The sequence below is a fragment of the Rattus norvegicus genome, chromosome 2 (genome assembly GCF_036323735.1).
Source record: "Rattus norvegicus strain BN/NHsdMcwi chromosome 2, GRCr8, whole genome shotgun sequence".
Classification (NCBI taxonomy): Eukaryota; Metazoa; Chordata; class Mammalia; order Rodentia; family Muridae; genus Rattus; species Rattus norvegicus.
The window spans coordinates 214489050-214504735 of NC_086020.1; the positions used below are offsets into that span (position 1 = coordinate 214489050).

Below are 15686 nucleotides of genomic sequence, written 5' to 3' on the forward strand. Positions count from 1 at the left end.
GGTTCCCTTGTGCTGTTCGCCAGAGATTTAGGAAGCACCTGAAGCCATCTTTTTGTCCGACCCATCTCTCCTGGCCAACACTACTGTGTTTGGCAAGCTCAGTCTTCTAGACAGGGCATGGAGAACTTCACTTCTAATATGTATGGCCGTGTTTGTTCAATTTGACCTGTTTACAGTTTCTGGGGCAACTCTTCATTTCATAAAAGTTTGCAAATTTCAAAATGTTTTCATCAGCTTTGAGATGCCCCTTTTTGCTTTCTTGTCAATTTACCAGTATATAAGAAAGGTACTCCTGAGACTCTGTTTTATGGATGGATATTAGCCACAAAGTACAGGATACCCATGTTACGCTCCACAGACCCAAAGAAGCTAAATAAGAAGAAAGGGGCCATTGAGGCTGCTGGAATCTCACTTAGAAGGGGGAATAAAATAGTTGTATGAGGCAGATGGAGGGAAGGAACTGGGTGGGAGCGGAGATGGGGAGGGAAATGGGGATCAGGTGTGGGGAGAGACAGGAGAAATGGCCAGATGGCCATGAGAATGAATGGGAATCTGCAACTGACAACGGTAGGGAGGTGGGCTTCATCTTGAAGATACTCAGGAGACCTGGGATAGGGGATGTACTCAAGAATCAGTGGGCATGACCTTAACTTTTACTCATGGAATGGGGGATATGGGCCCTGAAGCAGCCACCACCTGTAGCTAGGTAGGAACTCCAGTAGAGTGATGGGGACACCAATCCATCTGCAAAACTCTCAACCTCAAATTTACACTGTCTACAAAAAATGCAGGGATGGGAAATAAAGCAGAGTCTAAGTGAATGGCTAAGCAATCACAGGCCCAACTAGAGACCCACCCCAAGATCAAGCACCTATCTCTGACACTGGTAATGATATGCTGTTATGCTTGCAGACAGAAGCCTAGCATGGTGGTCCTCTGAGAGGCTCTACCCAGCAGCTGGCTGAGATGGATGCAGACACCCACAGCCAAACAGTGGATGGAGCTTGGGGACTCTTAGGAAAGAGTAGGGGGAAACATTGGTGCAGAAGGGGATAGGAACTTCAGAGGAAGACCAAGAGTCAACTAACCTGGACCCTTGAGGCTCTCAGAGACTGAACCACCAACCAAAGAGCATATACAGGCTGGACCTGGGTCTCCCTGCCCATATGTAGCAGATGTGCAGCTCGGCGCCTTCATGTGGATCCTGAACAACTAGAGTGGAGGCTATCGCAAAAGCTGTTGCCTGTCTGTGGGATATATTATTCTAGCTTGGCTGTCTTTCTCTCTCGCCTCAGAGGGAGAGAAAGTGCCTAGATCAGCAGAGACTTGATGTGCCAGGGTTGGGGAATACCCATCGGGGCCTCCATTCTCTCAGAAAAGAAGGGAAGGGGGGTGGGGGGAAGAACTGTGGGAAGGGGTGTCTGGGAGGCAGGGCAGGGATGAAAGTGAATAAGTAAATCATCAACAACAAAAACAAAACAAAACAACAACAAAAGTTGAAGACAAACATGAGCAGGTGTTCCCTGCAAAGAGTTAGATTTTGAATGTTCTTTGAGAAAGAAGTACAGTTTGCCAATTTTAACTTGTTTCTGTGTAAGTTTGAATAAAGAACTACAGTATTGTTGACAAAAATTTCTTGGCCACTGCAGCTGGTGTAGAATACCATCCATGTAAATGGATTTGGGTCCTCTCTGACTAAGGGCACATTTCCTTTCATACAGTACTTATTAGAAGGTTTACTCTAAGTTTCCCTGCCCCCAAATCATAGTGCCTTCAGTATAAACCAGCATACCCTTCTTCCAGTGAGCAAACGTTCTATCCTAACAGGCTTGAGATATCTCTTCATTGGTTTTCTGAATCTTCATTGACTTGTGTCTACTTTATGGTCTCATTTGGTTTGTTACCTCAACCTCATTCCAATTCATCTTCATACCTTAGTTTTATATGAATTTTGGGGTATATTAAATCCCATTTCCACTATAACTTATTCTTCCCCACCTCAACGACAGTAATTCTTGGAATTGAGAGCTTGTATATTAGAGTGTGACATCAGCTCACAGAGTATCTTATTCCTACATGGACTTGTTTTGTGTATACACTTTGTCTCTCAGTGTAGAGTAGTAGGAAGTTCCTAGAAAGGATAAGCTTCTTGTCAATGCTGGCCATAGTGTCATGAAACCACGCCTTATGTTTTGTGAACTCAAATTAGACTCATCAAAGAATTAAATCCAATGAGGAGGGCATAGTACAATGATATATTCATATGAGAGCCGTACTTGGAAAGGACATAGTATCAAGATTCTAACATCTACTGAGCAAAAGCCACGTAAGGAAAGCCAGCACACTAGAACCGTGAGGCAGTTTCCAATTCAAACACCTCCCTACTTCCCTCCTCATTGTACACGAGGTCAGTGAAGTAGTCAGAGAAAGTTACTTACTAAGGCGAACTTTTTGTTGAGAATCATCTGCTCTATTAAAGACGACTCATTATGGAAGAGATGGGGCTGCATGTGACTCCACATGTGAGGAAACCACCAGAACTCATCCACAGACCCCAACAGACAGTCATCCCCTGCATCTTCTTCTTCGGTTCCTGTAGGGGCAGAAATGATTATTCAGTTAATACCAACTGCATCTTCATTATATGCATGCATGTATGCATGTATGTACACATATACGTATGCATGTATGTACACATAAATGTATATATGATCTGTCAATCACCTATCTTCTATCTCTCTATTTATCTATGTACCTTTTCTCTTCCATCTATCTTTTATTTATCACCTGTATATTACCTATTATCTATGTTCTATGTATCATCTATCAATTAACATCCATTTACTATATCAATCACCTATCAATCATTTATTAATCTTTTATCTATCTTCTATCTATCAATCACCTATCTTTTATCTATCATCTATCTATCTTTTTTATATCAACCAACTGTTTTTTTTATTACCCAGCATGAACAAACACAAAATCAAGACAAGCATTTTCCAGATCTTGCTGACAAGCCTATAGTGCCAAAGGTCTCTTGGAGACCCTGTCTCAAACAGAAGTAAGCAGGGTTGGTAGTACACATCACAAACACATAAATGTACAACGAGAGGTCAGCTGGATGACTCAGTGGTTGGGAACAGGCGCTGGCCTGATAATCTGAGTTTGGTCCCATGAGTGGAAATATAAGGATGAGCCAAACTCTGGACATCCTGCGTGTGCATGCACACACACACACACACACACACACACACACACACACACACACACACACACACACATGTAAAGTCAATGCCCCATCTCCAATGGCTCATTCTAATCTGTTCTGTGTATTTATCACCAAGTCAAGATAATAAGATTGCCTTTATTACAAATTTCTGCAAACTAGAAAAATCCAAAAATCTATTCCAATTGCCTTCTGAACCAAATTACTCCAAATTCTATTTATATTGTCGCAGTCCTGGGCTCGAGGCTTCTACAGTTCACACAGTACTTTGACTCATTTTCACTTCTTTGGGTCAACTTAAGTATTCACATGCATTCAAACATCACATATCCTATATAATTTAGAGGTTAACAAGTTAGAGGATTCCCCAGATCCAGAAAAGTTAAAAATTTTAAATCTTAACAAACAAACAAAAGACAGCTTCTGCATCTGCTGTGTGGCATCCTTAACAGGAAAGGACAGTGTACAATTTAAACTGACTGTCCTAATTCTTCCTGCTTTTAGCGTTCTCAGAAAGTGCAGAGGCACCTGGATGGCTCACTCATCCCTTCATGCTCATTTCCTTCAAGTCTTTGTTGTCTCTGCTAAATCCGAACACATCTTCTCATCCTTGCTATAGAAGCTCTCATCACCGACAACAATGTGCAGACTCTACTCCTGGGAAAGGCTCTCTGAACTTCCTCAAGATTCGTTTACTTCTAGTCTCCACAGCTCTGCTCTCAGTCAGGACAGGTGTGATGATGCGCTGATCACTTGGCACTGGGGTTCAGGGTTAGCCTTTTCATGACCTTCACTAGCATTTCTGGTTGTGGGACTTCTGAATCATCCTCTTCATCCTCCTCTGAGGAGTTTCTGGGTCCATAACTGGGTGGACTATCTCTGATGGCTCCTCCATGGCGATGGGCAGGGGCACAATAACTAGCTCTGAGCAAAACTGCTTAGCCTTAAAAAAAAACAAAACCCAAGCCCCAACTAGTTGAGGTGTCATCTATCTATCTATCTATCTATCTATCTATCTATCTATCTATCTATCTATCATCTATCTACTCTATCACCTATCTATCATCTATCAATCAATCTACCTTTTAGTCTATCATCTATTATCTATTATTTATATGTATGTATCTTTGTATCAGTTCTCTGTAATCTGTATCATCGATCACATATGTAGTGCTTATTACACATCTATCATTTATATTATCATCTATTTATCAATCATCTTTCTCTGTTCTATTTAGAAGACACCGTTTATAGTATTTCACATGTATATAAGTCATTGAAACCAAAAATTAGCAAAGGAAAATCTGTTGGGGAATAATAAGAAACTATGACAAAACTTTTAAAAATGATTTATTTATAGTTTAAGTTCTGTGCTTATGTGCCATGCTGATGCAAACACCTCAGCCCTTCAAGCAATCTTGTATAATCCTTGGAGACACTGGATTTTTTTTGTGGGGGGGATATCTGCTTATAGCTGTAGTGCCAGCAGAGGCCAGAAGAGAGTGTCAGATCCCCTTGGAGCTGCACTTAGAGCTAGTTGTAATCACCCTGACATAGTTCCCAGCAGCAGATCTCTGGTTCTGTGAAAGAGCAGTACACACTCTTAACTGCTGAGCTCTCTGTCTCTCTAGCTCCAAAACTTAAAAAAATTACTAACCATGAGATATGAATATCAAAATATTTTAATGTCACCTTCAAAATTAGAAGACTAATAGGGACTTCATACAGCTTGTAGTGTAGAGGGAATGAATGAAACAGAATAACAGGTATTTTACAAAGAGTAGGACAGGGGAAGAGCATGTAAATTATTTGACATGGCTTGGATATTCAGATGGGCGAAATCGGCTGTTGGTTTGTTAATAGTGTTGCACACAGTGGTGTCTACAGAAGTTCCTCACCTCATTTACCACAGTGGGCATGGAGGGAAGAAGGTTCGTCAGGCCTTACAGTGGTCCTCTCATTCTGAGATCTACCTCCCCAGGGACTGTGATAAGTAACAGGCTCCCTAGAGTGTGAGCTCTTTCCCAGGCTGCCTCTTTGGCCCCCTTTCCTCGCCACACACATTTCTGTCTTTCCCTGCACGTGTCTGCCACTATCCCTTCATTTTTGAGCTGTTTTTTTCTCAGAGTATACTTAATGAGGAAAGAGTGTCAGATCTCGGAGGTTTTTTGAGAGATGGTTCAAGCAAGTTAGCTATCTTTTCCTGAAATTGTAGTAGAACTGCAATAGCAACTTTTATACATCGCAAGCCTGCTGGATTTAGAGCAATGATTTCTGCCATCTGAGAGATTTATCTTAGTTTACAGGAAACGTAATTTTATTTCTTTTTTTTCTTAATAGCTCTATTTATCTGGCTTCCTTGAATCCCACTTTGGGTATATTTTCGATCAGAATGGATTAGATTAGTCAGAAGTATCTATTTATTACTTTCAACGTTATGATAAAATAAATGAAATGAATGTGGTTGCTTATGTTTGGATTACTCCAGCCTCCTTTGGAGAAATCAGAGGAGGACAGGAAGGAGAAGTCAAATCCCTTACCTTATGACAAATGAAGCTCGTGCCCAGTCATGCCACTGTCAAGCAAAGCTCAGTTTACTGTATGTCTACTTAGAAACCCCGCTCTAAAGTACACCCTTCTTCACTTACTATTGTAAACTCCCAGCAACGGAGACTCCTGCAAAGGGAAGGCGGTTGTTCAGAGCTTTATGACACTGTGCTGCTCAGTTCGCCCGTGTGAGGTAAGGGTCACAGAAAATCCCCTTCTCTCAAATAAGGAGACTGATCTTTATGGAGTCCAAGAGGCATACCCTGAGCTAAATCGAAGGTCAGGAGGGGCCCTGGGTGCAATCTGACTGGGTAGGTGGTCTTTTCAGTGTTTTCCTGATATGTTGTAGCGTCACTGACCCATGGAAGCAGAACCTTTTCTTTTGCCATATAACCTCCCTAATGACTGACTGTCAGTTGTAAAACTCTGTAAGAAAATTGCACTGTGGTTAAGTGAGGGTGGAGACAGTCTGGACACTGTACTGGCTACTTAACTTTGGGCCCTTTAAATTCAAGAGAATGTGTAAATTAAACTAAATTTAAAAAGGGGAAGCCTTGGCTGGAGAAAAGGCTCAGTGGTCAAGAGCAATGGCTGTTCTTTCAGAGGACTCAGGTTCTTTCCCCAGCACCCACACCATGTTACAACCACTTGTAGCTCCAGTTCCAGGAGATCTGACATTCTCTTATGGCCTCCACAAAGGGTCAGACATATATGTAACACACAGACATATACACAGGCAGAATACCTTACCATGTAAAATAAGATTTAAAAATGAAAGGAAAGAATCTTTCTCCTGAAACGTTTTTCTTTTTTCTATTTCAGCAGCACCAGTTTTTTCTTTTTCTTCAAGACTGAGCACAAAGGACAGTTTTCAACAGAGAAAGGAATCAACTATTTACAAAGGAAGACACTGCCTTTTACTTAAGTTCTATAACATCTAATTCGAAAGGCTGAAGATTAAATTTTATAGTTGTTCTCAAGAAAAATAATCCATCTGGTCTTAGACTCTGCTGGTTATAACTGTGTGGGACCTTTCATCTTGTACACAGATGATGAGATCTCACCAATCTTAGCTCTACTTTTCACCTACATAGGTCTTCCCTTGTTCTAGAGAGAACATATTCATCATGAGCTATGAGGAATGCTTCCCTTAAAAAGAAAAACAATAACACACACACACACACACACACACACACACACACACACACACACACCCCTTTCATTGCTCAGAAGGAATGAGTTGGACAAATGACATCGTTTCTAGCATCTCAGTGTTGAAGGAAGAAGACATTTGGCTTGTGTATTTCCTGAGTTTGGACTGTCCTGACTTTAATTCTATGGCACTTTCTCCCATCACCCTCTGTTTGATTTGAACATGGAATGTCCCCAGCAGCTTATGTATTAAAGGGTTCTCAGTTGGTGGCGCCATTTGGGAGGTGGTAGAAGTCTGAAGGGCATGGTTAAGAAAGTAGGTCACTGGAGATGAGCGTCTTTGAACACGCTTTCTCCCACCCCTCTCTCTGTCTCTCTGTTGCCATGAGGTCAATGCTGCTCTACCACACACAGCCTCCATGACGTTCTGCCTCACCACAGGCCTAGACCTGATGAGCAAAGCAGACTATGGGTGAAACTTTTTGGAAACAAAAATCAAATCCTTTTTTCATTAAGCTTTCCCACAGGCATTTACTGCAGTGACAGTGTTAGCCATACAACTTTTTCTAGTATTGCGAATTCAGGGTATTTTTCTGATTCCTTCCTTGTGTCTTAGTTTTCCTTTCTTTGCAGATGGCAAAGTGTGCAACAGCTCAGGAGGTGACCATGGAGATTCTGTTTCTTTAGGCGTTTTGTACTCTCTGCTGTGAAATGTAGCAGCATGGTGGGCCTAACATTGCTACAACCAGAAACAGAGCTTCTGTACCCTGAGATCCTTTCAGAGGAAGCACCTTATCTTTTCTGGTTTAAGAAATCATTGGATATCACAAAGCTGTCCATCTGTGATCCATCTGGAACTTACTTTGTGTGTGTGTGTGTGTGTGTGTGTGTGTGTGTGTGTGTGTGTGTGTTTCTCAGCTCTGGGTCAAACCACCTTCTTTCCATGGTAAAGTTTTGCGATCAGTGTGGATTATTGGAAAACCTGTTTCCATCAGGAATGAGATTAGTGTGTTTCCATGGACTGTGTTTCTTTCTCTCTTTAAGTTTCTGCCACCACATATCTTTCTGGCAGTGACTTTGTAAATACTAATAATATTTGTTGGTGCAACTATTGTCTCTATTTGAATTTTCATATATGCTTTAGAGGGATGTTATCAATATCCACCAAGAAACTTGTTAGAATTGTGTCTGAGACTTTATTAATTATAGATTAATTTGGAGAGGACTGACTTGTTAAATGTCTAGTCTTCCAGTACTTGAGCATGCGTGGGCATTATAAAGTTACACTCAGCACACCTGTATAATTCTAAAATCTACTCCTTCAACTCTGTTGATGGAATAGTAAATTATGCTCTTTTTGTTTATCTGTGACTTTAATGATGAGGTGCAAAAACACATCTGATTTTGTATATTGTACAAGACTCAAAAAGGTATTAGAAAAGATAAAGTTGACATTAAAATTGAATATTCTCATTATTTAAAAACATGGAGAGAGAAAAGACAACCAATACTTTGAGAGAAAAGAACTTGCAGTGCATTTAACTGAGAAATCAGCAGGCAGACTAGATCAACAATTTACACATAAGTAACAAAAAGGATACAAGAACTCCCTAGAAGAGAATCTCAAATAGAGGGCAGTCATGTACATATGCTCCCTTCCTGTTCATAGGAGAAACATATATTTCAAATCCATCATATGAATTTCTGTGCTCCCACAGCACAGGTAAAATTTAAAATGGAAACAGCATGAAATATGAAGCCCAGTCCTCAGACAACTAGGAATACAGACACTGGAAAAATCAGTTTGTAAAATCGGTTGGCCTTTCCTCTTCAAGTTTTTTTTCATACATGTGTCTTGTGAACAACTTCACTCTGGGCTGAGAGCCAACAGAAAAGAATGTAAATCCTCTAAGGCACACAGGTGGACGTCTAACAGGATGGCCTAAGAAATGCCAAAGGCCAGAGAGAACCATCTACACTGCAGTAGGATGGAGAAAGTGTTGGTATGCTCAAACAGGAGACGCTACTAGGAAATAAACGGGAAAACAATAATCTAAGTCCCGTATCCATGTGACTAACAGAAGGTTTAACAACAGCAGTAAAAGGGAATTTTGTATGTTGAAGCCAGGTGTAGCTAACAGGGTACTGGACACTAAGGAAGCGGCATAGAAGTGTTAGCATCAGAAGGGTAGCGACTACCCAGGGGAATGAGGCGGGGGTGATAGTGGTTTCTTGCTCTACTCGAGAGTTACATTGTATGTAGTTTGTGAAAATTCACTAAAGATAGTTTGTTACTATATGTAAATTACAGGTCAGCACAAAAGAAAGGGCATTTGAAAATACCACGAGCTTTAGAATCATTAACATTTTCTAAAGGTTAAAAGTAGCTAAATGGAGTTAAATGAAATGGAGTTAAATGAAAACAGGGAGGACATGAAGGACGCAGGGAGCGAGGGACCTGGAAGGAAGTGCGATTTCAGAGTAGTCAGAGAGGTCTTACCCGTGTGATAAAATTTCCCTGAAAATCCAAGGTTGAAAGTAAAGTTGGTGATTTGTGAGCGCAAAAGATTCTGAGTGTCGAGCAGGGCCTGAAATACAGGACGAACAAAAGGCGTTTCAGGGTGGCAAGGAACTAAAAGACATTAAGACCACACTATTCAAACCAAATGGCGGATCGTGGGTGATGTTAGGATTACACAGCACATGCACGTACGTACTCACGTTTCAGCCCACGAGAGATCTGAAAAAAATTGTTGGCTGGAGAAAGCAAAGTGAAAGGAAAAGTTTAATCCATATGTATAAAGGAAGTGGTGTATTATATCTCGTTTTACCTCTCAGGGACATAGATAACCAGTTCTAAAAGGACACTCCTTTTAAATTAAGCTTGGCAAGAACATACATAGGAAAAAAAACATACTGGCATTTCTCAGATATATCTTTGTTCTTCAAAACACATTTTAACTTTTAAATCTGAGATTCCCAAAAGATAATGATGGTTATTCAAGAAAATAAGAAGGTAAAGCGAATCTATAACTTGTCCATTAAAACAAGCAAACATTCCGGATGGTTCATCTTGACTGGCAGCTGGTTTGGAATGGTAAAGTACACTTATGGGTGTGTCCATGAGAGAATCTGGAGGTGGGATTGGCTCAGGGGAACGATCTCTTGAATATGAAAAGCATCACCCTCTAGATTGGGACCAAGTTGGAAAAGAAGACGGAAAAAGGAGAAAGGCAGCTAGTGCAGGCAGTCTCTCAGCTGTGCTCTTTTGTGCTACCTGGACATCATGATGTCAACTCTCTGCTCTGATCCACTGAAACCGTGAGCCAAAATCAATAATCCTCTGCGCTTGTCTAAGTTATGTCAAGTTTTTGTCAGTGGAGATGGCACACATATTGTACTTCTCATAAGGGGCACTTTTGAAGGATGGTTTTCTGTGTTAATGCTGCTGTCTGTCTAAGAATATACTGCACTTTCATTGTTTCTTCTCCTTTACTTCCTGATTCTTAATTCCAATGACTAATGACTCCAATTACTCTGCCTCCCCCCGATTGTGCGCATGCGCGCGCGCGCATGCACGTGTGTGTGTGTGTGTGTGTGTGTGTGTGTGTGTGTGATTATAACTTAATATAAATAGCACTGTTTTGTTTTCAAAAGGATCTTGGTTGACACTTCATTTTATACAGAAGGGAACTGAGGCAAACGGCTTGCTTATTTTCACAGACAAAAGGATCCCAAATGAAAAGCACAAACATAACTTGGGCTCTTACACTAGCCTTCCATGGATTCCTTCCCTTTGGTACATCCAGGCCCCCAACTAACCTTGTGTTCTTTAATAGCAGAATCAATGATCAGTAGTGCCTGAACTGCCATATTCCACCTTCTTACTATTCAGTGACCGCTGGGAGATTGCCCACCTTATCGAAATGCAACTGAGTCTGTGCAGATGCAGAGGACAAAATCCTTGCTTCCCCAACTTAAACTCATGCAACTAATCATTGGTTATTGAAGTGTAAGCATGCAATTGTTTCCTAACATTTCTTTGTTTGCAAGAACCAACTCCTTCATGTGCAGGACTGAATACTATCCTGTGTGGGTCTATATGACACTGACGATGGAAGGCAGCCTGCTGCTGGATCCACACAGTGCTACGAGAGTGTAAAGTCTAATTGAAAAGTCAGCGTTGCTGGAGACAGGTAAGGAAAGGGCGGGGCATAGGAAGAGCACGGGAAGAAAAACTGGACAAGCAAATATGCCATTGTGAAGAAAGAGACTTCTTACTTCTCCAAGTTGCTGATAATCTGCAGGGAGGGCGCTGTGCAGGTAGAAGGTCTGAGCCTTTTTTCTTTTGGCTCCTGTGGTGAGGACTGTGGAACTTACAACTCGGTCTTTAAGAGGACAGACCCGGAAGTCAGCCGTCTTAACTGAAATTCTGATTCTCCCACCCTTGTTTCCACTTTTGAGTATGCTATTTCAAACATGAGTTTCATCATTGTTGAAGTCAAGGTAATAATCCTCACTTCAGAGCTCTGTCTGGAGGTGAAATGCGACAGTTGGTGTATGGTGTTGCTGCAGAGGCTGGAACATGACCTACGTGTAGCACTGAACATTGCTGCTCAGCTGTCTGCAGCTGAAGTCATCACTACAGCCAACATGGTGGCTACCGCTGAATGCTAGACGGACGTCTGTGGCACTTGCCTGAGCTTAATCCTTCATTTGCAAAGTTAAAACGGTCTTCTACATCAGAGTAAAATGAAAGTAAACCATACATGCAGGAGTGATTAGTTGTTTGCTAAAAAAAAATTGAAGTATCTATATCATCTATCTATCCATCCATCCATCTATGCATCATCCATCCAACCATCATCCATCCATCCATTCATCCATCCATCCATCCATCATGCATCATATCTACCTATCTACCTACATTCTATTATCCATTTTCTATCTTCTCTTTATGTCACCTATCAGTTACCTATCTATCTATTGTCTATCTACCTATTATCTATCTATTCTCTATATATCATTTATCTATCACCTGTCTACACATCTGTCATCTATCTACCTATCAGTCATCTATTACCTATTAGTCACCTATCTACCTATCATCTCTCTCTCCATCCATACACCCACTCATTCACTGCTTGGTTTGCTGTCTGTATGTGAGTCACATGATTTCTCTGCCCCTCCCCAACCCGTCCCATTCTTCCAGTCGGTCATTGTTTCTCCTAGCTGAACATCCTAGCTAACTTTTCCTGTGTAACTTCCCTTCTTAAGTCTCATCGCTCCCTTTTTTCTATTTTACTTCAATTCACCCCTTAATTATTCATTCAGTGAATAAACATTCAAAATCTATTTTTAAATTATTTCTTGAATATTTAATGACTTCTCCTTATACCTGGGATGCCGCTGTCCTTTCCTTTTGCTGTCTGCCCCTTTTGCTGGAACTATCCTTCAGTGAACTTTGTTTTCTGACCATACAGTGACTGCTTCCTGTATAGTTGTGATTGCTATTGCTATTGAGAGAAAACAGGCAAACCTCTTATTCCTGAGCTTTAGAAACTAAATTAAAGTCTTGCAAAATAATATTTTTGACAACTAGAATAAATGAATTCTGATGTCAACTACCTCTGATTTTGCCAGTTTGAATATTTTGCACATTGAGAACACATTTAAAAAAACAAACATCCAAGAACTTAAAAGATATACCGAAACATATGGCGATATGAATTATGCTATGTATGGTAAGATGGTACTTCCTAATTGTCAAGCTGATCGGGTTAAGAAGTGTTAAAAAGGTTAGTGAGGCACACCTGGGGTGCCCGTGAGGGTATCCTGGAGACGGTTAGATCCCGAGGGCTCTGACTCACTGACTGGACCAACTCTAAGTAGATTCATCACCTGATGGCATTATTGGGAGCTGATCAAAGGAAGGGGAAGTGGAATATTAGACTTTACCCCTGAGCACCATATGTTGCCTTGGTCCTTCTCTGTCTTCTCTTTCTCTATGTCCAGGAAGCCACAGAGCAGCACTCTGTTCCCCCACACCCTCCAAGCTATGAAGAGGCTTCTGATACCGGAAGCCAAAGCCAATCTTTCTTCTCTGAAGTTCTCCCAGGTATGTGGTCACAGGGATAAAAACTGAGTAGTCAACACGTGGTAAAGAGACGATTTGTGTCCAGATGGTATTTATACACTCAGAATAAACAGCAATATGTCTCATACTTTAATTGATCTTACAAACCCAGATTTTGGGAAATGTGCACGAGAAAAATGTCTCATATTTATGTGTTATTTCCATTGTTACAAAATACATGGGGATGTTTTGGGCGAGAAGTTTAAGTACCTGGGAATGTTTTCAGACAGCATTCTTTTCATTAAACGTGTTTTTACTGTAATGAGATAGTTACCCGAGGCAGTGGGCTCATTGCTATGAACAAATATTAGAAAATGATTCCTTGTTTTGATTCTCTATTTGTGATGTGTGTCTAACATGGCGTGACAGTATCAAAAACTAAGAATATATAAAATCATTGCTACAGCACCAAAATGAAAAAGAAATCTTGAAAACAGACCCTTTCCAGGGAGTCGATTCTTGGCAGGGCAAATGACTATAACTCTTGAATGGCTAGTTCAGGAGCCTCGGAAGCAGAGGGATTAGTTTCAAGTGTGTTCATTACTGAAAAGTGGTACTTTTATTTTTAGGAATTCCAGAATATAGCGTGTATTTAACAGTATGGTATATTTTTACAGTTCCACAAACCATTGGTTACTTTTAAAACAAGACATTTTGCAGTCGCTTATAGAGATAGTATTATTACCCCTCTCCTATTTTCTCAATAACTAAGTCAACATTTAGACAGGAACAGAGGGAGATGTAGGGAAATCAGAATCATGAAGATACCCATCATCCAATGAAAGAGGAATTAGAGTATGCCATCATTAGAATTAAAAGAGCATGTTTGCATTTTTATTCAACGGTGTACTATGGAGGGCTTTGTCCTTTCAGCCCAAATCCAGACTTCTAATCAAAGCAGAGTACTGGTCACATCAAACGGCTAGAATTGATTTGAGCATTTCTGCTTATTGCACATTTGAGTCCCTCTCCCTTTGGCAAACATAAATCCTGTTCTCTGTATAAGTCTGTATTTACATGGTCAGAAACCATCCCGAGACCCAAGTGATTCTATCCACTTTCAACAAACAAACATGCAAACACACGTGGCAGGAAATCTGAAAATACATAGTAGAGTGCTAAAAAGGAACATAATGTCCAATAAAATTATACGACACTTGCATTCAAACGTAATTCACAAAAACTTAAAAATCATCTTTTCAAAGTCGAATGTATATGCCGCTCCTTCTTAGTTTTCCAAGTCCTCATTATGCAAAGTCAAGAACATTTGCAAGATCTGGTTAAAGGCAAAAAAAAGATCCAATTTAAAGAGATTGAGCTCTGAGGATTGAGTAAAATGGAAGCTTTTATGTGTTTTTGGGTTTCACTCAATTTTCCTTAACAGAATGAATATATCAAAGAGAGAAAATGAGAGGCAAAAATTAAAATTAAACATAATTGCAAAACATTTTTGTGTGAGAGTCATTTTAGCATCAGGCAAATGCGTGGCCTTCTTCCGAAGAACAGCTGCTAATTTTTTATTTCTTATTTATACTACCTAGATTATATTTTGAACTCTTATTATTTGCAAGTGAATAGACTAAGTTGGTAAGGAAATAGGAGATGAGGAGGATATTTTAATGCTCAGCATTGATTGCACTATTAGTTTGACTTAGCTGGAGACAGCTGGGAAGAGAGAGTACCTCAACTGAGAAACTGGCATCATCAGAGTGGCCCATGGGCATATCTGGGGGGGTTTCCATGGTTACTGAGTGACGAGGATGGGACCAACCTAGGCTGGTGGTCCTATGCTGTTGAGGAAAGCAGACTCAGCATGGGAGAAAGCATCACTCCATGGTCTTTGCTTTGGTTTCTGCCTCCAGGTTTCTTTCTTGAGTTCCTTCGACACTGGACTATGACCCAAACATAAGCCAAATAAATCCTTTCCTCTCGAGTTTGTGTCATCAGTGTTTTATCACAGACAGAAAACAAACTAGGGCAAGTATGTTTTGTCAGCAGGAGAAAAAAAATATATTCTCAAACCATTAGAATCTATATTTGTTAAATTAAATAAAAGCAATAGGGTAGTTGATTGCAAAGGCCTGTATTTGTGTCTCTATGTCACACATTTGACTCCAAGCATCAGAGCTACTCAGGGGAATATCGTTGAGCCCGTTTCAGGTGACATGGAGAAATGGCTGCAAGTCTCTAAAACGCTAATGTGGAGCAATAGAGCTTTGGCTCTCGGAGGGCCGCTGGCCCTTCTTTTTGCCAAGCTTGAAAACTTAATGCTTTGCCACAAAATTCCTTCTCTGTTTCCTCTTGCTAGCCATGTGGACAACAAAAACATATGCCCACAGTTCCCAGCTATATCCCAAATGTCTCTTTAATAACGTGGGTGCCTATTCGCACTAAACTGGAGGCTCGAGCAGCTGCATGGTAGTAACCGTCACAGGGTTCCGAGCCTCTTTCTAAAGGAAGTTACTGAATCCTCCACTCCTCACCAGAATATTCAGAATATGTTTGCTCTGTGTGAGCAGAGTAAGGACATATATGTTTGTGTGGAAGGGAAGGGGACAGAATTACACAGTAATATTAAGGTGTTTGCTACATCTTTTAACTCATCTAGAACACACATGACAC

The 15686-nt window shown here is 40.7% G+C and overlaps 1 protein-coding gene across 5 annotated transcripts in view; it reads right to left on the minus strand.

Moving 5' to 3' along the window:
* Ndst3 (N-deacetylase and N-sulfotransferase 3) overlaps positions 1-15686 on the minus strand; it is a 165936-nt gene that overhangs the window by 102246 nt on the left and 48004 nt on the right. For all 5 annotated transcript variants that reach the window (XM_017590786.3, XM_006233268.4, NM_001191716.1 and 2 more), the window contains 2 exons: positions 9429-9516; positions 2439-2593 (listed from right to left, as the gene is read on the minus strand). In XM_017590786.3, coding sequence (XP_017446275.1) covers positions 2439-2593; positions 9429-9516 — 243 coding nt within the window. The remainder of the gene's footprint in view (positions 1-2438; positions 2594-9428; positions 9517-15686) is intronic.